Source organism: Centrocercus urophasianus, unplaced genomic scaffold (genome assembly GCF_019232065.1).
Source record: "Centrocercus urophasianus isolate 14NV4802_14NV808 unplaced genomic scaffold, USGS_Curo_1.0 seq_14, whole genome shotgun sequence".
NCBI classification, from domain to species: domain Eukaryota; kingdom Metazoa; phylum Chordata; class Aves; order Galliformes; family Phasianidae; genus Centrocercus; species Centrocercus urophasianus.
Window position 1 is genome coordinate 4,615,399 of NW_024884586.1, and position 22,024 is coordinate 4,637,422.

General features: G+C 37.9%; 1 protein-coding gene across 9 annotated transcripts in view; it reads right to left on the minus strand.

The window, feature by feature from the left end:
- Nucleotides 1-22,024, minus strand: part of SOX6 (SRY-box transcription factor 6) — a 366,018-nt gene that overhangs the window by 122,129 nt on the left and 221,865 nt on the right. For all 9 annotated transcript variants that reach the window (XM_042813506.1, XM_042813507.1, XM_042813505.1 and 6 more), the window contains one exon: nucleotides 21,099-21,167. In XM_042813506.1, coding sequence (XP_042669440.1) covers nucleotides 21,099-21,167 — 69 coding nt within the window. The remainder of the gene's footprint in view (nucleotides 1-21,098; nucleotides 21,168-22,024) is intronic.

Consider the following 22,024-nt stretch of genomic DNA (forward strand, 5'->3'; position numbering starts at 1 on the left):
GTAAGATGCATGGGACCATGGAACATAATTATTTTTAAAAAACTTATCATTCTTTCTGTAACAGGGGCAATAATGTTCACCTTCAAGCATTAAGAGCTTGAAGGGATTATCAAATCTATAAAACAAAATTAAACACTGTCTTTACCAAAAATTCAACTAAATCACATAGTTATTGACAACCTCACTTTCTGTTGAGATGAATGAAAATTTCAAGAATTATAGTGTTCCCTGTCATATCAAAGATGGCATTGATTTGTGGAGTATCAGCCTAGAACCTGCAGAAAATGTAAGACGTGACAAATGAGTGGGTGATGGATAAAAGAGTAATACACTACTTTAAGTCAAGCATCGTTTAAACGTAAGGCTTAAAATGCCCTGTTGTACCTCTGTAAGATTGTACCTATGCTTACACGATTCCTACACATTCCTGAATTGAGTTTTCATCCAAACTAAGCCTGGACTGTGTATCTGGAGGAAACCAGGATCTGATAGTTCCTCCGACATTTCAGTTTTCCTTCCCAGAGGGCCCAAGGAACCAAGTTGGATGGAGGTCATGTACACAACAATGCGTTTCCCCTGGGATTTAGACAGACCATCAGGCTGTGAGACACACTTGCAATGTAGGCACCTTTTCCTGCAGTCAGAGCACAGATGGAGTATACATCCTGAAACAGGAAAACAAACTCAGGCAACAAGAGACAGCCAGAACTCTGGTCAAAGAGGAGTATGTAAGTGGCTTCTTCTAAGGAATGCAGTTTCTAAAATCCTTTATTTACATTATGTTCTTTTAATTATCACACAAAGAAGAGAACAGATGGATCCCTGTATCATTCCTTAACTACCCTGCACTTTTCAAGCACTTCTGGTTAGGAAGTTTATCCAGCTTCCCCAGTAGCAAGATCATTGAATGCAGGTGAGTCATTATGAGGAACTGAACTGATGTGGTTATACAACTAGGAAGCCTTTTACATTAGAAACAGGACTGACCATAAACCTATCAATGAACACATGGAAAAAAGTAGAAACTGTCAGGAGAAAAAAATTAATAGTGAAGTACTTTACAGTGCCAGACTTTGTTCAGACACAGACTATACCTCCTTCCTAAGACAGATAGAAATATCTATATTTTAAGGTATATTTTACATTTAAGGTATATTTTAAGGCTAATTATTTCTAGCTGTGAATTACTGAAAAAAAAAATTAAAAATTCACAGATTAAATGTAGAGACCATAGATCTCTCCCAAACTCTTTTTAGTTTAATTTTAGTGCTATTCTAATTAAATAAAAGTACTTCTGTTGCTGGTTAGAATTCTTGCTCCCAGAATGATACAAAAAGGGATAAATGAGATGAAAATAATTTCCAAAATAAAGTCTCCGAGTATCTAAACCTCAACTGTTTTAGTGGGTTCCCTAAATTTAATCTATGTATTACTACTGTAAAAAAAAATTCATAGTCTCGCCACCAGAAGTTTACAAAGCATCCACAAAACTTCTTGTGGGTGAAATGGAAAAAAATTTAACTAAGCCTCGACATAGCAAACATAACAAAGGGAAGAACCTGAGAACTACAGCAGATGACAGACTGGTGTTCTGTTTTGTTTTTTAGAGTAAAATCTCCTGTAAGATATTCCTTCAAATAGTGCTGTATAATCAAAGCACGTTCTCTGAAACTTCAGACAACATTCCAGCTGGTAGGTCTGCAGAGAACATGTAGGGTACATTTCACCAGAAATAAAATCTTTCCCACTCCCTTTTCCCTGAGATGCACAGACCCTCTGCAAGAAACAAAGAAAGTATTCTGATCTGTACCCAAAGCTCCTTTTCTAAGAGAAGTGTTTTTATATGCAGAACAAGTAGTTTTGTACGCAACAAAACTTACAAATATTTGTTTGTCTGGCTCTGCAAGAGATACAAACTCAGATTTTTGCTCCTTTTATACCTATTGAAGTATAAGCTCTAATCAAACCTTTTCCTGAATTTAGGGCATTTTAACATCACTTTTTCAAGAACATTCTTCATATTCAGATATGGAGAAAGCTTAGACTCAAACCTTTCCTTCCAGGACAACCCGAAAGTGTTTACCAGAGCCACTAATTTTCCTGGGGCTTAACTGAATGCAATACTTTTTAGGATTTTTCAACCATCTCAAGCTTGATCACAATTACTTAATGCGTCTCAAATTTATTCAAGTTGAATTGTGCTAGGCAGATTGGCAGCACAGTTTGTAAGTTCCTTTCTTAGGAAATCAGGGTAAAAAAAAATGTGTGGTTTTGTTTTGTTGGTTTTTTTTGTTTTGTTTTGTTGGTTTTTTTAAACAAAATGCTATGTAAAACACTGAAAAAATAGGCAAGCTGACTGAAATTTGCATTCATTACTACCTCTTGATTGAGGCAAGCTGCAATATAGTAATAAAACTTGCACAAAAGACAGAATACTACTTGTAAATACAGAACAAGATGGGAGGAGCAGTGCAGCACTGAGTAAAAACAGTCAGGTATCAAGAATGTGAGAAGGAATTTTTATTATTCCTTTTTTTTTTTTCAGTAGATCCTGAAACGCTACCTTTACACGATTAACATTCCATATTGGTAAACTAACAGTGCAGCAAAAGAATAAAATATTATTTTGAGCTGGAAACAGAAAGCTAATAATAAGGTAATAGTTACCTTTTTCTTCTATTGTAAGTTGTTGGTTTTTTCTTTTGGTTTTTTTTTTGTTTAGGGTTTTTTTTTGCTCTTAAAAAATATATATCAAAACAAAACCCACAAAACTTAACAAATGTCAAGTCTTAAGGAGCCATAGCTCTAATACTCTCTACAGCTCTTCACAAATCCTCAGTGACATCTGGGTCCTGTCATCGCATGACAAGAAGGTAATCTGTGTGGGACCTTCCTTTCTGATTAGGAGGTGCTTTCTCTTAATCAGATGGAAAGAAAGTTTGTTATTAAGGAACCCCTCCACCAAGGAATGGAAACAATTCTTCAGAGAGAAGCTTAGCCAAAATCTGCATGGAATTCAAGTTAAATTATTTTCCCTCAGCCTTATATCAGCACCAAGTGCCCCTGCATACATGTAGTTCCTTAACTTTATCCAAAGCAGAATTTTAATCCAGGCAAGATTTCAACCTGCAATACAGGCCTTTGTAGCATTAATGTCTAGATGTCCCTGGAAGCTGCAGTTCATCAAGTGTTATGTATTTTGTCATCTCTAGGGAGAAAGGAAATAAATGGGTGATTCTGAGCCGTGACAGCTGTAAATCTGTTACCAAGATGGAGGCAGATATACTGCCTCTATTCTGTGGAGTTATTTTGGATTTGCACAGACATAAAAAGGATAAGAGTCAGGTTTGCAACTTCTATCACAATTCACAGAATCACAGAATCACCCGGGTTGGAAGGGACCTCAAGGATCATGTAGTTCCAACCCCCCTGCCTAGCAGGGCCACCAAACACACACATTCAGATCAGGTTGCCCAGGACCCCGTCCAACCTGGCCTTGAACACGTCCAAGGACGGGGCATCCACAACCTCCCTGGGCAGCCCGTTCCAGGGCCTAACCACTCTCCTTGTATAGAACTTCCCCCTAACATCCAACCTAAATCTTCCCTCCTTCAACTTCGATCCATTTCCCCTAGTCCTGCTGTTGTCAGCCCTTTTGAAGAGTTTACTCCCCTCCTGGGTGTAGGTTCCCTTCAGGTATTGATAGGCTGCAATGAGGTCACCCCGCAGCCTTCTCTTCTCCAGGCTGAACAAGCCCAACTCCCTCAGCCTGTCCTCATAGGGGAGGTGCTCCAGCCCCCTGATCATCTTAGTCGCCCTCCTCTGGACCCTTTCCAAAATCTCAATGTCTTTCTTGTACTGAGGGCTCCACACCTGGACACAGTACTCCAGATGGGGCCTCACAAGAGCCGAGTAGAGAGGGACAATCACCTCCCTGTCCCTGCTGACCACCCCTCTCCTGATGGAGCCCAGGATCCCATTTGCCTTTCGAGCTGCCAGAGCGCACTGCTGGCTCATGTTCAGTCTCTCGTCCATCAGGACCCCCAGGTCCTTCTCTGCCGAGCTGCTCTCAAGGACCACTCCTCCCAGCCTGTACGGGTGCCTGGGGTTCTTCCGGCCCAAATGCAAAACCTTGCACTTTGCCGTGTTGAACCTCATTAGGTTCACCCGAGCCCAGCCCTCCAGCCTGTCGAGGTCCCTCTGAATGGCATCCCTTCCTTCCACCGTATCAACCGCACCACTCAGCTTGGTGTCGTCAGCAAACTTGCTGAGGGTGCACTCAATTCCCTCATCGATGTCATTAATAAAGATGTTAAAGAGCACCGATCCCAAGACAGACCCTTGGGGGACACCACTTGTTACCGGCCTCCACCTGGACACAGAGCCATTGACCACCACCCTCTGTCTGCGGCCTTTCAACCAATTGCTTATCCATCGGGTCGTCCACCCATCAAATCCACTTCCCTCCAATTTGGAGATGAGGATGTGGTGGGGGACCATGTCAAAGGCCTTGCTCAGGTCCAGGTAAATGACGTTGGTCGCCTTCCCTTCGTCCACCAATGCCGTCACTCCATCATAGAAGGCCACAAGATTAGTTAGGCATGACCTTCCTTTGGTGAAGCCATGCTGGCTGTCTCAGATCACATGCTCATTCTTTATGTGATCGAGCATGTTGTCCAGGAGGATCTGTTCCATGATCTTCCCAGGCACAGAGGTGAGACTCACCGGCCTGTAGTTCCCCGGGTCCTCCCTGCTCCCCTTCTTGTATATGGGAGTGACAAATACTTTATTTAGCGAACATGAATAAGTTTATTGACTAAACAATGACTAAAAAATACCCTAAACAAATCTCTTAAATTCTAATGAAGCCTTCCACTCCTCCCTATTACTATCATCCCCTTTTTCAGCATGAAACAAAGCTTTCAAAGGAAAGAGCAGGTAAACTGCAAGTCCTACATACCATTCCAACAATCCATTGTCCATCCTTTTCTCAGAAATAGATAATGAATGTTTTATGTTTAAACTAATATCTCTGAAATTTCTCATTCTTCATGCTGCTAGAGCACTGCCTACATAGGGATTATTTCAAACATTTAAAGGTTTACAACTAGCTTCATTCTTAGCATTCTGCAACCTGTACTTTGCATATTCACTGTCTTTCTCCATTTACAGTGGAGCTCAGAGTTGAAATCCTGATGACTTCTTACATTAATTCTCTCAGGATGTCTATTTACGCTGCTGAGATTATGTAATAGGTGAGAAAACTGAAATGGGCAGGAAAAAAAAAACTCACTTCTCTAATATTCATTGAGTTACAATTTTTGTTTTCAATGCAAGTTAGAGAGATTATGTCCTTTATCTGAAATTTCCAAATCAACTCTAAGGATTATAATCACTATATTGGAAATATGTTTAGTTCTAAAAATGTTCCACTTGATGTAAAGAATTTAAATAAGGCTATCATTAAAAAAAAAAACTTAAAAAATTACTTGGCAAAGAAATCATGCAAGGGAAAAATAAAGGCTTTCCTTCATTTACCTCATTTGGAAGCAGCACCTCATTAGAAGCTCCAGCTTCTGAACTTTCTTTCTGAATGTTATCTCCTTCATACTGAAAGGCTCTTCTTGATTCAACAAGCAAATATTTTCTAGTGAGGTCACTGCAGCTGTTGTCTCTGTTTTCACAAGTGTGCCTTCACCAAGCCCTGAGCACACCTATGAGCTCTGAGGCCTCGTACCTGAAAGCCATCTCTGCCGCCACGCTGAGGTGCGCACAGCCCCGCAGAGGAGCAGGCCCCACTGAGCTCTGGGAGAGCATTTTAGGCAAGAGGGGCTGGCATGGTGTAAGATACTATTCCGTTAGTGTCTGTGTCTCAAAGCTTGCTGGGGACACAGATGGACTTGTACAAGTCCAGGCAAGTCCTGGGCAAAGGTTGTGAAATCCTTTGTCTGGGGGACGCAGAAGGACAAGGCCAGGGGCAATGAGAGCGAGAGAGCTGCAGCTAAATAGCTGTGAAGTGCTCCTTTGTGTGGGTCTATCTCAGGATGATGGCCATCGCAGGGAGCACTCAATGACTCTTGCTCAAGGCCCATCCTTGTCAAGTAGGCAGGAGAACAAGGAGGATAAAAGGGGAATCGAAAACCATGAACAGAGGGTTTCTGGCAACAGATTCATGAAGCAGATGAAGGATTCCTGACGATCACATTGCTCGTGAGGTGACACGTGCACGCTGACGAACTCTTCTGGGCCTGCTGCCTGAGCGCGGCTGCTTTCTCAAGGATTGGCTCCGCGACTGCCTCCGCTGCTGCGCCCCGCCCCCCGCTGCGTCTGCCTGGGACCTTCAAACGCCGTGGGACGGGACCGCTGCTGGATCCTGGTGGCAACTATCCCCGCTTCTCGCAATTCTTTCCTATCTTTTCTATCGCCCTCCTTCCCTTCCCCGTCTCCCTGATTAGGATTTGTAATAAACTGCTCGGACCAACATATGAACCGTTGTTTCTTAATCTCACACCGGATATACAGATATTAAAAGAACCTCATCTCCCTCCTATAAATTGGAGCGAGGCAGATGGGGTGTTCTGATATTGAGAGGGTCAGAGTGTTCTGACAGAGAAGAACCAAATGTGTTGTCTGCTTCAGAAGGAAGTTTGATTCAGAATAGGAAACAAGCCTGAAACCATATAGTATTTCTTGATGAGCTGCTTTACTAATGGTGACCACAAGATTTTCAAACCTCCTGCACTAGAGTGGCTCATCCTTCTTTCAAGGTAACAGCAGACTTGGCAACATGGCCAGAGAAAGTAACTGTATTCCATGCTTTAAAAAATAGTGCATCACTATCAAACTGCTGCCCTGTTCTCCACAGAACATGGCATCGGCAAGTAACTGAAGGGTGAGCCAAAAACATTAGAAAATGAGAGGGAAAAGTCCCGCTTCTTGTACAGAGTAGTGTCATTACACTATTTCAAAGGTACCAGAAAGGTCTACTGGGTCTAAACACATATTTAAATATGTAGCAAGAGAATTATAAAAAGCTTACCACTCTAGACATGTAATTAAATAAATATGAATAAGCTTTATGTTTGCTGAACCATTTATCTGGACAATTTTAATTAACATATTTACTTGAATGCCGTAAGAAATGAGGATTCCTACTACAATACACGAGACAGAGATCAAGAAAGAAAAGGAAGATGTTAGAGAAGAAATTTCTCTGTACCTTTTGGAGGAAATTATTCCCTGACTTAAGAGGTGATAGTTTTCATTGCAGGACTGAGATAAAATGAACACACTTCTTGCTTTATTTTTGGTCAGAGAGACCTCTTTAAATGGCTATTTTTCAAAGAGAAATAACACTCCTGTAATTTTAGTGTATGTTTATGCAAAATGAAAGTGGCAGTTTTGTGTTAATAAAACTTGCTTAGGGGAAAAAAAAATGTATATATATATATATCAGTTACTGAACTACGGTGAGTAATTAGCCCCTTAGCATCCCTTTTCTCCAGAAATGCTTCCTCCTGAGCTGGCTCTTTTAAATAGCTCCAGTCCTGGCTGCCTTTGTTGAGCTTGGAAATTGTGCACATATGAGAGAAATTAAGCCCTCATTTAACAGGGACACATGCCTGTCAAGTCCAGAGGAACAAAGGCTGGTCCCTGGGGGCTACTCAGCTCCCTGAGGCTGCCACTCATTCTGTTAGCAATGCTTACCCTTTACAGATTGTGTATAAAACCCAATAAATCATTTCATCTGCTCTGGTTAATATACGTATGAGCCTGAGACTTTCTTCAAAGTATTTTTTGTCTTGCTTACAATGCCATTTGTTTTATAAGAGGTGACCCTGTGCTAGAGTGTAGCCAGATTTTTACATTTATATAATAACATTAATGCCTCTGTAGTAAACCTGAAACATTTACTGTCAGAAATAAAGACGTTTGATGCTACATCTATTTCACACAGGAAATGTTTTATTACATTTTAATGGTCAATAATCATCAGCGTCTATTGTATAAATTACTAGTATATTCAGTTCCTCCTAAAGTTACATCCGAAATGTACGTATATTTCAACTGACAGTAAAACAACAGGGCGAATAAAATGACAGATGTGTAGCTTGCCTTGAAAGTCTTTTCTCAATTAAGACAAACCAAACAGGGAAATCTAGCGAGGAAATCATTTTGGTTTTGTCCATTATAAAATTTTATCATAAAGATGCATCTATACTATTCTGGATAAAACTAAAACAAAAAAAGAAAAAGCACTCTGATGATTAAAAAGTATTAATAGCAAAAAGCGATAACCAAAGTAAACAGCCTACAAGACAAAAATATTCCTATAGAACCTATCAGCTACCTCTGAGCATTCTAGAGCGGATAGGCACAATTATCCCCAAATATAAATGCACAAACACAGCAGAGGAATATTTTACAGCGAATAAAAAAAGCAAAATGAAATGCTGTCATTTCCACGTGAGCTCTTTTTGTTTTTAAAAAGCGGGCCTAATTCTGTACTTCCAGTATTAGACTGACATAAGTGGAGAGAAAATGAACAACACCAGCTGAGGAAATGGCACCCTGCACTGCATTCAATGAAGCAAAACTCTCACTAACTTAAGCACGAGTTTTCCCTTATACTTGAGTGTAGGATTAAGCCAATGAAGACAAGTTAGTGGTGTAGAATAAAAACAAATTAAAGTGCAGAGCTCTATCTTCTTTCCCCAAAATGGTGAAAGCAGTATTTCAATGCCTGCTATTAACAGGGATCCTTTTTGTTTTGTCCACTCAGCAATTTTTAACTTATACATTGAAAGCATGCCATTTTTCAGGCAACAGTATTTCACTTTGTATTTAAAACCGCAAAATAAAGAGAGCTGACAGCTTTAATCCTGATGATACTGGGAGCCCCAAGTAAAAAGAAACTGGTAAAGCATGGAGTTTTCCCTGCTCAGCAGGCAGAGAAAAAGCAGTTCTGGATTTGATAAGTAAAACCAGATATAGTCAGTGGCTATATGTTAAAGTCTTACAATTAATGGGAAACATCAACGGTCCAATGAACCAATGTATCAGTGGGGTTTCAGAGATGGTCTTTTCTCCCACTTTGTTAGGTATTTATCTGCTATACAACAGTCCTGATGTTTTTGGGTGTGTGTGTTTTTTTGTATAAAACTATTATGTAAGCTCCACTGACTTCAAAAGGGAAAAGAAATAAAATATTAAGACTCTAGGCCTCACTCACATTTAAACAAGAAAATCTGTATTGTTATTATTGATATTTTTTACTGGAATGTCTATGTGAGGAGTTTTACAAATTTAAGATGCAGCCCTTGTCCTGAAAGGTCTGACAGCCAAAAGAAGCTGCTGTAACAGCAGTTCATCCACAGTGAATTCATACCCAACCTTAGGCTGCACCCAAATGCTTTAATTCAGCTCATGCTAACACCAAGAAATTAACAAAAAAGTACCACAGAAGTACAAATTTCTGTAACATTATACTGTTATATTATGCCCCTATAATCTTAACAGTAGCAAAAATAATAAATGCAATAAACAATAAATAACCTATGGCTTTGAAATATTAAAAAAAAAAATAGTGCAAGTGAATGCACTTCATTTAACTTAGATGTAGGGATCTACAGTTTCTCCTCCATCATTTATACACAAAATGAATTACTAAATAACTTGAATGAAGAGAAATTAGAAAGGTAAGAAACCGGGTCTGCCATGTAGTAACAGTCAGGAATGATTCTGTAAGCATAAGGTAATTAAAAGTAAGCCCTTATGCATACAAATAAATTGGCCACAAAGGCTGTTGTAATTCTGGAAAGAATCTAACTAAAGCAAACTTGTGAACAAGGATCAGGTCCAAATTCAAATCTTTGGTCCAAAAGTCACAAAATAAATGTAAAACTTTCACTTCAGCAGTACTCCTACTGAATTTACCTGAGTAACAGGATATTTGTTTCTAGAACAGCCATAAAGAACATGGATAATGATCCAGGCTGATTTTTCCCCTTCAGCAATAATGATCAGAAACTTTGAGCCACTTTATCCACCTACTCTTTACAGATCAAAATGCAAAACGCCGTGAAAACAAGGGAGAATATGCAAAGGTGTTATATGCTATGTATGCCACTGACATAATACTTTAATAGGATATGCTGTAATTTCCTGCAATTAATATCTTAGCAGAGCTATAAAGGCTTTTTTTCCAAAATTATACCATTGCGTTTACAACACTAAAATTAATGTTGTGTCAACCTTTCCATTATGAGCCTCCTTTTTCAGAGGTTTATAACTTGCCTATAAAAGTATATTCTGGCCTAAAATGCAGCAGTGAAGATCTCCATTTAGAAGCAGCCATTTTGATTAACTAAAAAGCATTATTTAACAGCTGTTTCAAGTAAGTTTCTTGAATACCCTACAGAGCGTATATCTACAAAGAAAATGCATGGATTTGGGAAGCAGTAGGCTGCTTCATTGAGTGAGTCTCTCCACTTGGCTCTTTGTATATGACAACAGTCTGCATCACGACCACAAGAGATTCAAACTAGCTGAAATACTTTTTGTTTGAAGCAATAGAGTGGGTGAAAGGAACGAACAAATATTTCTCTGGCAGGCTGAAGCGGATTTGCTCTGGCAAAAAAAAAACAACCAACTCCATCAGAATAAATGAAGGCAAGAGCTAATTTAACAGAAAATCATGAGAGAAAGGATGATTGAGACATTAGAGATCCACCCTATGAATTCTGAAAACACAGATTTCAGGACTGTTAATTTTTTTATAAGATCTGGAGCAAGTCAATCAGGAGATTTAACTTAGATACCTAAATTAGGAACCTACCCTCCCTGTCTAATCAACAGAAGGTAATTCAAAGCACCTGGACTGCTTTATTATGGAGTCTAAAATCCTAATTCAGTCATCCAAATTACATATCTAAAATTAGATACCCCAAATATCTATGGGCTTTTTATTCTGCCTAAAAAGAGTGTTGTGAGGATAATACACTTGAGCTTATGAAACTCAGATATGCAGTTACAGAGGAGATGAGTATTCTGAAAATATGCAACCAATAAAATTCAATGAGATGGAAAAGGCAAAGCCAGAACAGTGACAGTAGAATTCTACTATACAAATCATTCCTCGTCACAGCAAAAAACAAGTGCCTCCTCTAATAAAGGTTTTTTCCTTATTTACATAATATAACTTACTTTTTCAGATAAGGAGTACCAGTCTGTGCATAGTCAATTAGGTATATATTGCATTATCAGCTTTATTTTGCTATCTGTAGGTACACTTAGGGCTCACCTTCCCACTACTGATGTAGATTGCAAAATAACTATATGTTCCTCCTCCTCTCCAGTTTACAGAATAAAAATCACTAATACATTACTTTAAAATAAAGTTCCCTAGCCCAGAAGTCCTCTTTCTTACTGTGGGGCAGCGATAGGTCTCAAGATGGATTTCACCACCATCAATTTCTTTGCTTTATTTATTTGATGTTGCGATTTTAATGTTTTCTTATATTCTGTCACTTTAGGTGAGTAAATAAGATTAATTCAGCATTTCATAATACACTATTGTATGCTGTTTACCTCATTTATTTTCTTTTTATTTTATGATTACAAACTTCAATTTAAAATTAATAACATTCTGTAGGAGTTAGTGCATGTGAATTAAGTGTGGTGATCTCAGTGCATCCCTCTGGAATTTAAAAGATATTTCACTGTGTTATATCATGTGTCGCACAGTATATCAATTTTTATTTCCCATCTCTCAAGTATGGAACGCACACTGTGTAGCTTCTTAGTTTCTCAATACAGACGTAATTTACCCAAGCTGTGCAAATGCCCAACTTGCTGAAGATGATATGTATTAGGTTTATATAAAAGACTCATGCTTTCAAACAACTAAAAATCTTGCATATAACATAACCCACTATATTATCTAATTATCTGGGAGGAGAGGCTCTATTAAAAAAGAGATATGGTGTAAACTGCAATCTTTAATCAGCTTTTCCTTACTTTGACGATGAGTTTAAAATTAGAGACAAAATACCTGGCCAGGGCATGGAAAACTATGCTTTGTTATTTTTGCAAGTGTCTGGATTAACTGGTTGCTTAAGGGCCAAGAGTATTAGAAATATTAATTTACTTCTGAATATATGCCATCAAATGTATAGTAAATGTTAAATAGCGCCTGGTTTACTTATTTGTTTGCATGTAATGTTACTATCTTCTTGTTTCATACTTCCTGAAGCATTCTGAGAGCAGTGCATTTACTTCTTACTTGCTGACATCAAATATATTTTAAATAAGCTTTCATGCTCAAATTGATTCAATAATACTTCTGAAATCTTGAGAATTCCCACAATTACTGAACAAAATCATTACATTTTCTAATTGTTTTTATACACTGCTAAGGGTAACAACTGAAAAACAATTTTGATCCTTTAGGTCAGGGTTTAGCCCATCTGGTAAATTTAAGATTTTACTGTGAGATTTTCAAAAGTACTTCGCAATTTATTTTTCTAAATGCTTTTGGCCTTTTTATGTGGGGCTGTACTTCATCATTTTAGTCTAAATACCTGTTTTGGCAGACAGAAATTTTGACCTCTGATATCATCACATTCCAGTCTTGCCTGTATACCTGAATATCTCCATAAATCAAGTCATTTCAATACTAACATCTATTAACCATTTTCTTTATTCACTATCTCCTGATGAATGTGTCAGTTAAAAAAAAAGTCATGGAAATCCTTTTTTTTTTTTTTTTCCTCTTGGCCATCACGTGCTTATCAATCACAGAAATAATCACTGAAAATGTAACTAATTAGATAGGAAAGACCAACATATTTGGCAGTTCCTGTGTCAGTCCTGGGATATGTTTTGATGTAACGCAGACATTAAGACCTGAAAATGTCTTCTGTGCCCAAAAGGTTGTCTGTTTTTTCCAACTACACATTCAACTAGAAAAACAAATTACACCCCTTAAAAATCCTGCTTCATTTATATCTTTGATATCCTGACCACAATATTAATATTCTAAGTCCTTCTCCATGTGAAATGCCCAATTCCTCAAAGCCTGCTTACGCGAGTAACACTTAGATACAAGTCATCAAATACTGGCTAGGGAAGTATTACTCAAGCAAATAAGACTTCACAGGGTCAGCCCCATTGGTAGGCAGCCAGTTGGCTCTGTTTCTGCTCCCCATTACCCATTTTAGTTTGTGTACATGTCACTTAGGAAGGAAACTGGTTTTCTCTGCTGGAGCTAATATTGCATTATAACTGCACTTTTCCAAATATTGCAATATTGTAGTTACTGCATAATACTGAATGACAGTGGGGGTGATGCTGACCTATACTATTAGAGGAATAGCACCAGAAGGGTTTGAAAGAACAATCTCTGCCAAGCTTTTTGGGAGCTAAACAAGATTGTATGGATCTGAGAGCACTGAGGCTGCCAGAGCATTTTGCTTGGTTGGAATGGGCTGACCAGCAGCTAAGAGTGAGCCCTGGGCAGCAGTACAGGTGGTTAGCAAATATTTGCTTGATCTTCTGTTATCCGAAAGCTGACTATAATCTACCCATAATTATCACAGTTCAAACCTGTAAGCACAGGTGACAGAACGAGTGTTTGGGCCCAGTAAAATCAGTGAGACTGTGGCCCTGGCTTTGGCATAGGCACAGCTGAAAACAAGCCCTTAAGCCACTGGCAAGATTGCAACGCAACACACCCAGAAGCAGCAACAGTACTTGAACTGGGGAGAATAGATGCCTGTGCCTACATTTCCAACTTTAAAATAGATGTGGGAGAGGGAAAGTAGGAGGACAGATACTATCATTTTCTGCACCAACATGAGGAACAATGACATTTACTTTGGTTTAACTAATTTCCACACATCAGATCATGTTCAGCACCCGTGTGCCAAAGTTCTATTCTTCAAGTCTGTTGAAATATCACTTTCCGAAACATGTGTGCTAACATTTGGCCAACACCACCACAAGATCGTTTTATTAACTTGTAGCTCATTTCATAGACTGCTGCTCATGTTGCTAACATATGCTATTCTACCATTTACTGCTCTATAATTAGAGAAGTCATATGAAAGAGATACACAAGGCTTAATTTTTGCATTAAATACAATTTGTTTAGACTCGAGTAGGCGAAATAAAGCTATTAAAAAAAAACAACACATATAGTGAATTAAGATAGCTGTCTCGTTTTCTACCAGTTAGAAGGCCGTGGTAAATATAACGATTAAAAAAATCCCTACCACTTCAAGACTGCAAACAGTTTAAGGGATTGTGTCAGGAGTGGAATCCAGAATTATATTCTGCTTTTCCAGAATAATACTTGTTTCCAACAGCAGTTAGCAGAAGCCTTACAAATGAAGAACCAAGATGTGAGACCAGAATCATCAAGAGAGGATGAAGCCTTAACTAATGTGTCATTTTGCTTAAGCTACGACTATGCTGTCATGCTAAAGCATTTGTAGTATTGTAGTAGTTTGAGGCTGGATAAAGGATAGGGAGCACTGTTGGGTGTATCTATTAAAGTGTGGGCTGCTGAAAGAGTGTAAGGATCATACATTGCTGCTGCTAACACCCTACCAACAGCGGAAATCCCAAGACAGACAGCCAAGGAGATGGCTTTTGGTGAAAAAAGCTGTAACAGAGCGTTTCCTTAGGTAATTATCAAACAAGGACTTTAGAACTCATTAATAAATGACCGTGTAATAATTCATAAAATATGAAACATTTGACTTTGATGTGGAGCATATTAGTCTTTTGTCCTTGCATCAGTTTTGCTGAGCAAGTTCTGAGTTGGACAGAAGCCATGATGCCACGCCTACAGAAGAGCCCCGTGGATCTCAACCACCGATTTAGCAGTCAGCTACAAGTTTCAGGCACCTAATCACAATTTCTCTCTTCCATGCAAACAATTTCTTTCCAGAAGGGATGTACACATAGATTTTTTGACACTGAACTGCTAAAAATAAAAAATTAAAAAAAAAAAAAAAAATCAACAAAGAAAAAATATACCAGTGAGAACTGGGAACCAACCTGGAATTTGTAGAAAATGTATCTCTTCTACAAAAAAATTAATAAGCTACTGCTATAGTTTATTAAAGTCACCACAATAATTCACATTTTCAACTAGCATAATCTTGACTGCTTATAAATTGCAGTAGTTTTACTTATTCTTTAATCCAGAAACATCATTATTAAAATGTTTGATGCAGGCTATAGAGCATCTATCATTACTTTTAAAAGTTAATTAGATTAGATAAAAGAAATAATTAGATTTGCATTTTTATCCTGGTTTTAAACTTCCAAAGAAGATCACAACAGTGTGCCTGTGGGCAATTAAAAACAGCATACAGCAGTGAAATATAAAGGCAAAAAAGGTCTGTTTTTCCTGGCTAATTCATGATTGAAGATACAATTACAAAATATTTTAAGGGTTTGCTGAAGCTGGGGGCTATTCCTAGACTTCTAAGCTTTGTTTATAACTCTCGTTCTCTTTCAAGGGAGTATCTGATCTGCGTACCCTGCCAATAGAAGTATCAAATTGCTTTCAATGGCTTTATTTGGTCCTTTTCAGAGGTTGCTGGAAGGGGATCGGTTTCATGATCAATAACAACAAGAAAAAAAAGAAGAGAGAGGAAAAAAAAAAAAAAAGGAAAAGAGAATGAAAAACAATTAATAAAAAAAAAAAAACAAACGGTGAAGGGAGAATATTTCCTAAAGCCAAAACAGTAGCACTGCAATTGTATTTTGCTTGTCAGTGCTAAATACAAAGAGAGACAATCTTAAGAGTGCATAACTGAAATGACAATAACGAGATTCCAGCTTGAGCATTTTCAGCAGGCTCACTGCAAAGAGCTTTAACCTGTGTCCAAAAGGCAATAAATGAAAGGTTTAGCTCTTGAAATTGGAGGTCAGTTACATACTTAATGATGAAGCATATCTTTAAATCTATTTCTACTATTATTATCCTAGCAAAAAATTAATTAAGCAGGTCAGGGAGGCCAGGAAGGCTAATGTGGAATGTAATTATTCCTGATCTTTAGACATGTACTTCACATAAAGAGATAGTCCTTATTCAGCTCACCAGGTACCTGACTTGTCAGTAGTTAATCATGGATAAGAAGAGAGACTCATTGGTTCAGCCTCTTAAGTATGATCCAAATTATTCCTATTCAAGGACAGTTTAAATAGTTCTAATTCTGATGTCACTATTCTTTTGTTTGTTTACTATCACAGCAATTATGTTCGCTCTTTTTCACTAAAATGGACAATGCAAGTACGTTAATATGAAGTTACAGCAGCATTAATGTATAAACTAAAACAAACAAACAAAAATACTATTAAAAATAATTTCCAACAGCCAAATTAAAACAGAATACATATGAGAGCAGAAGCCAGCTATTCTATGTTGTGGAATCATACCTGATTCAAACAGAAAAAGAAATGATTTGCAATAGCATTGGACATAGTACTGTAGAGAGGAATAAGGCAAAGAGAAATGGATGAAAGTAGTTTGGAATAGCTCTCCCTGTAATACTCATTGCCATTTTTTTTTCAGAGAGGTTTAACAACCAGCGTCCCTTTTAGAAGTTTCAGCCACTATTTAGGACTCACCCTAATGAAGCTTGCCAACCAAAGGAGGGAAGACAGAATTTCAGCCCTTAAATGCCTCCACAAATAGAGAAATCCTGGAGCTACATGCTCCGAGCATCAGCAGGATCTAATCCCCTCCTCAGCTGGACACCGTGAGTCAGAGGCAGTCTTCAAGCCTTGTGCTGGAAGAGTTAAATTCTGGCAATGGGGTGCTGAGTTCAAGTTCACAGGAATTTTGTAACCTCAGTCCTTTCAGGTAGAAACTGTTATATGGACACAAGCCTTCCTTTCTTTCAGTGTAGTCTTCTCTTCATGATGGACCACTAAATCCCCCAATTCATTTTGTTCCTACTACTTCAAGAATTAATATTAAAAAAAAATAAAAATCGATCTCTAAAGAATCTGAATCAACCTAGAGAGCTTTGACTTATCTTCAAGTATTTTCTTAATGTGATCCTCACTAAAAGCTTTGCAGAATGATCTTAATTTGACATACTAGATTTCAACCTACCTCTACAGACTTCACTGTAGAAGAGAGTTTATCCTCATTCCTAAGAAGAATTTGAATTGAAAAGTAGCAATACACTGCACTTGTTTGTATTTTTTCATTTAAGTTCCCAAAACATGCTCAAATGGAGGAAAAGGAAACAATTTTTGAACTGAGAAAATTCCAGATTCCCAGTCCCTTTAGCAAATGCAAAACTGTTCTCCCCGTATTGTACACCATGAAAGTATCAGAAGCTCTGCTTAGAAAACGTGAGAAAATCTGTTTTCATATGCTAAGCTAGGCTCATTGCCCATGGATTGCTGACAAGGTTTTGGATGTGTAGCATGTGTGGAGTAAGGTGCTCAAGTAAATAGTCTTAAAAAAACTAATTTAAATAAGGTGTTAACAGTGGTTAAATAAATAGCATAAAACATCATAAATAATAAATACTAAATAATGAAAATGCTCATTAAATTAACCCAATAGGTATCCAGGGAAGGAGGTGTTCTATTTAATAAGAATGATTTCCACTTCTATTTTGTTGATGGAAATGTTGTAACTTCAATTTACAGTTATTTCTAATTGTTTAAAGGGTTAAATGAATTAGATGCACTTACTCATGGAAATTGTTTAAAAATTAGCATTGTACCTCATAAGATGACAGAGGTACACTATGTGTCTTGTGATGATAACACTGCACAGCAATGCCCTATGCATGCTGGAGAACACATTGTACTTACTTTGAGCAGCTCTGCCCAGACTGAACTGGCACCTGGACTACTTCCATTTTGTAAGGAGAGGGGCATGGAATAGTGCTATTGTCTTTCCCTGCATACAAAGTATATTTGAAAATTCACACCATATTATTATGTAATTGCTGTTTCCTTAAAAGGCTTGCTCAAGAGTATCTTTAAACAAATAGATCTTCTAAATCAAGAAGGCTATCAAGGGTACAGTCCCAAATTTTACCAAGACCAAAGAAATAAGCTGAGAATGTAAATGTTTATTACAAAATTGTTTTTTCCCCTCAAGCCATAGAGAGCAGGATTCACCTCATCTCACTTCAGACCTCTACATCATAGGCATTAGCACCCACATCTCTTATAGTTAATGGAGAAAAAAACTGTCATCTGACATATTTTAAATGTCTACTTTAAGAAGAGATGAATTACATCCTGAAATTATTTACTCTACTTCTCTCTGCTTATTGTAAAAACAATCTGGATAATTAATGGAGACAATCTATACTGCCGTTATCTACTTTTGATATGATGAATTCTACCTAGCATAAGTAGTAAGACTTGCATCTCAGTATTGGGCTCTCCTGAGAAGATGCAGGGAGGGTGCCTAAGAGAAACAGCCCAGTGCTACATCTCTCACTTGCCCCCTCATTTAGTTCCATCCCACCTATAGTCTGCCCTTAGAGTGCTACAGATCTCAACTGCAACACTCAAAATCAATTTAACAGCAACATAACCTACTATGAATTGTCAAGGTGACTTAGCAATTAACTTCTCTTCCAAGCAACTCCTGGCTAGCAAACCTGCCAAAGAATTAAGTAAAAACCAATGAACAAAGAGGAATCACATGGCTTACAAGCAAATGGACTATGTAAGCTGATGTTTAGTCCAGGAAACAACCGCCTAACAAGCTTTTGAGAGGGCACCTATCCAACATAGACAATGTTTCACACTGAAGTTGATGATGTTCCTCAGGCAATGAGAAATGCACAAGCAGTCTAGCTAACAATCTAGGAGAAGAAATGGTCCTCTCTGTCCCAAGTACATCAATTAGACTCACCATATCCACATCAATATCATTTGTTCCATGCAAATATAAGGATAAATAAAAAAACCAAACTCCTGAAGAACTAAGGAAGAGTAGCTTACACTGGCAAGAATTTTCAAGTGAAGATAGGGAACGATCACAGGGAAATAATTCAGCTCGCATGAACAAAATAATCATTAAAACACCTATTAGCATACATGTCTAGGAAAGAACATAAAAAAGAAACTTGTAGGGTTCAGCACCACGTATGAGAGAACTGGGGAGTGAACAAGAAAACAAATCTGCAATCTATTCTAAGACAGCATTTCCCTGGCATCAGTAAAGCTACTGGATAGTGATTCAACTGAAACATAAAGTGCCTCTTAAATTTTTTACTAGAGAGCAGGACACTTCCCAGTAACACATAGGCACATTCTCCAAATAGGGACAAAAATGAGCTGGTATGATTCCTCTTTCTGTGTCCTGATTTTGAAAGGAATTTAAATATTATGAACTCCTACAAATAACTATTTTGTTTATCTCATTCAGCAATGTTTCAATGTTAGCTTTTATATTAAGCAAAGATTTTTATACAAATTTTGTTTTCTGAAGCCAGACTTGCAGTTTACCCTTAGGGAACAAGATGGTATTCTTCCTTTCACAATTCTAACATCTCTTCCACCATCGGTGTAGCCCTAATGTGAACATACACTTTTCCTATAGACAGTGACAAATGCAACTCTTTAAAATTCAATTGTATCTCTCAGTCCCGGTATCAACACATTTAAATGTTGATTAAACTCATGAAAGTCCAACAGAAAATGCACTATGATATTTGCAAAAGCATTTACACGCATTTTTTTCCTATGAGGGAAAAAAGCCTTCAGTTTTGCCATCTAATAGCATGGCAATCAGCTGATAGTCCAAACTTAAGGAAATGGTTGGGAACACCATAGTCCAAAATGAAATATTGAAATCCAAAAACAGTTCCATGAAAATGATTTCAAAGTCAGAAGCGGCAACAGAATCGCATGTCAACAGTGCCTCTCATCTACAACCCCCGAAGTAATGCCTCCTATTTTATTATGTTGGCCAACAATGTCAGAGGTGGATATTGGTAGTATGGTAGCCAAGGCTGAACTTCATTGCCAATAACCTGTTACATGTTGTTGCTGTGTGACAGATAGCAGCAGAGGGCCAGTCTGACAAAATGGAGTATAACATGGAAGTGCAGATGAAACAAAACTGTATCACTAAATTCCACCATGTGGAAAAAAAATAAATTAAAAAAAAAAACAAAAAACAAAAAACAAAAAAACCATCACCCACTGACATACATCAACGCTTGCTGAACATTTATGGAGACCAGACAGTGCATGGGTGATGCATTTCAGCAGAGGTGTCAGAGACTGCAGGTCACCTCCACTGATGAAAATTTTTATGAGCATGGCATGAAGGCTCTTGTTCATTACCAGCAAAAATGCATTGCTAGTGGTAGTTTTCAGATAACTGAAAAATAGTGTTTTGTAGCTAAGTATTTGATATATCAAATAACATTATCTTTGTATCCATTGTAGTGTCCATGAAACAAATAGGAGGCATTACTTTCACAACAACGTATCTATATGTCATTTCATAATTGTGTATATACTTCAGAGTGGACCTATTTGTACAAATTTAAACCAGGTTCTGAGTACATGTATTTGAATGCCTGCAGAGCACTCCCAGATTCATGCAGGTACAATTTCACTGAATTGGAAAAAACAAGAATCATTTCAGTTGGAAGGGACTTTTAAAAGCCATCTAGTTCAACACTCCTGCAATGAACAGGAACACCTACAGCTAGATCAGGAGCTCAGAGTCCCATCCAGCCTGACTTTGAATGCCCCCAGGAACTGGGCTTCCACCACTTCTCTTGGCAACTTGTTCCATTGCTTCCCTACCCTTTTTGTAAAAAAACCTTTTCCTTCTATCCAATCTGAATCTCTCCTCTTTTAGCTTGAAACCATTTCCCCTTGTCCACAAACGCTCTGCTCATTGAAGAAAATCTATGTCCAACAAAAATGCATTCAACAACAATTTTTGAAGGCACAGAGACCTTCCTAAAAGGCCCCTTTACTCAGGCATGTTAGTAAAGCATGTGGCTGCTTTATTTTAGAACCTTCCAACTCCATAAATGGAATTTAAGTATAATCAGAAGAGAGCAATAAAACACACTGACCTGAATTTGCTGCTGCAGTAGATTGATTTTGTGCTGCTGTTGCAGAAGTTGCTGCTGTTGTCTTGCAATCTATTAGAAATAAAATTTTCATTAAATTAAAACAGCAATATTGAAATTTCAATATTATTGAGTGAAATTTTTTTCTGATATTTTTTACTTCGTTTTTATCAAGGATCAGTATTTTTTTCCTTAAATGAAATACATTATGGAGATATCTGTGCATGTGGTATAAACATTTTTAACTTAAAAGCAACGTGGAAGTGTAGCTATCCTGCAAGAAATATGTATTTTAAGCACTTAGACCTCAAATCAGGAAAGCATAAAAACACAGGTTTAGCTGCGTGCATGTGAATAATCTCATCGCTATTCAACAAAGCGTTTAAGCCTGTGGTGAACTTTGTCTATGATGCATTACCTTTAACTACAATGGGAATGAAACACATGCTTAAAATTAAGTGCTTTGCTGAATGGGAATGGGATTACTCAGGTGCTTAAGGTTAAACACACATTTTCCTGCTTTGCTGAACTGAAGCCGTAGCTAGTATTTATAGATGTTTCACTATTCAGCACAAGATCCTAGGGCAAGCTTCTCTTAACTTCATTCACAGTGAGCAGCACATTGCTTCCCTTACGAATCTCAAAGTCCTCCTTGAGACTACTCAAAGAAGTAGGGTCTTACACAGTATAAAAGAAGCATTTGGTGCTCAGTAGGTCATCCTCAACACAACACTGTGAAATAAGTACATATTCCCAGTCTCAGTAGATTCAGTGAATGATCTTGAGAGTAAAGGTTCAATATATATCTAAGAGGAGAGAAGCAAGTATGGGGGAGAACAAAGACTCATGAGAGATGCTGCCCTGCCCTGACTGTTCCTACACACCCTCCAAAATCAGCACGCAAAGGCAGAAGGGGAAGGGAATCTTTC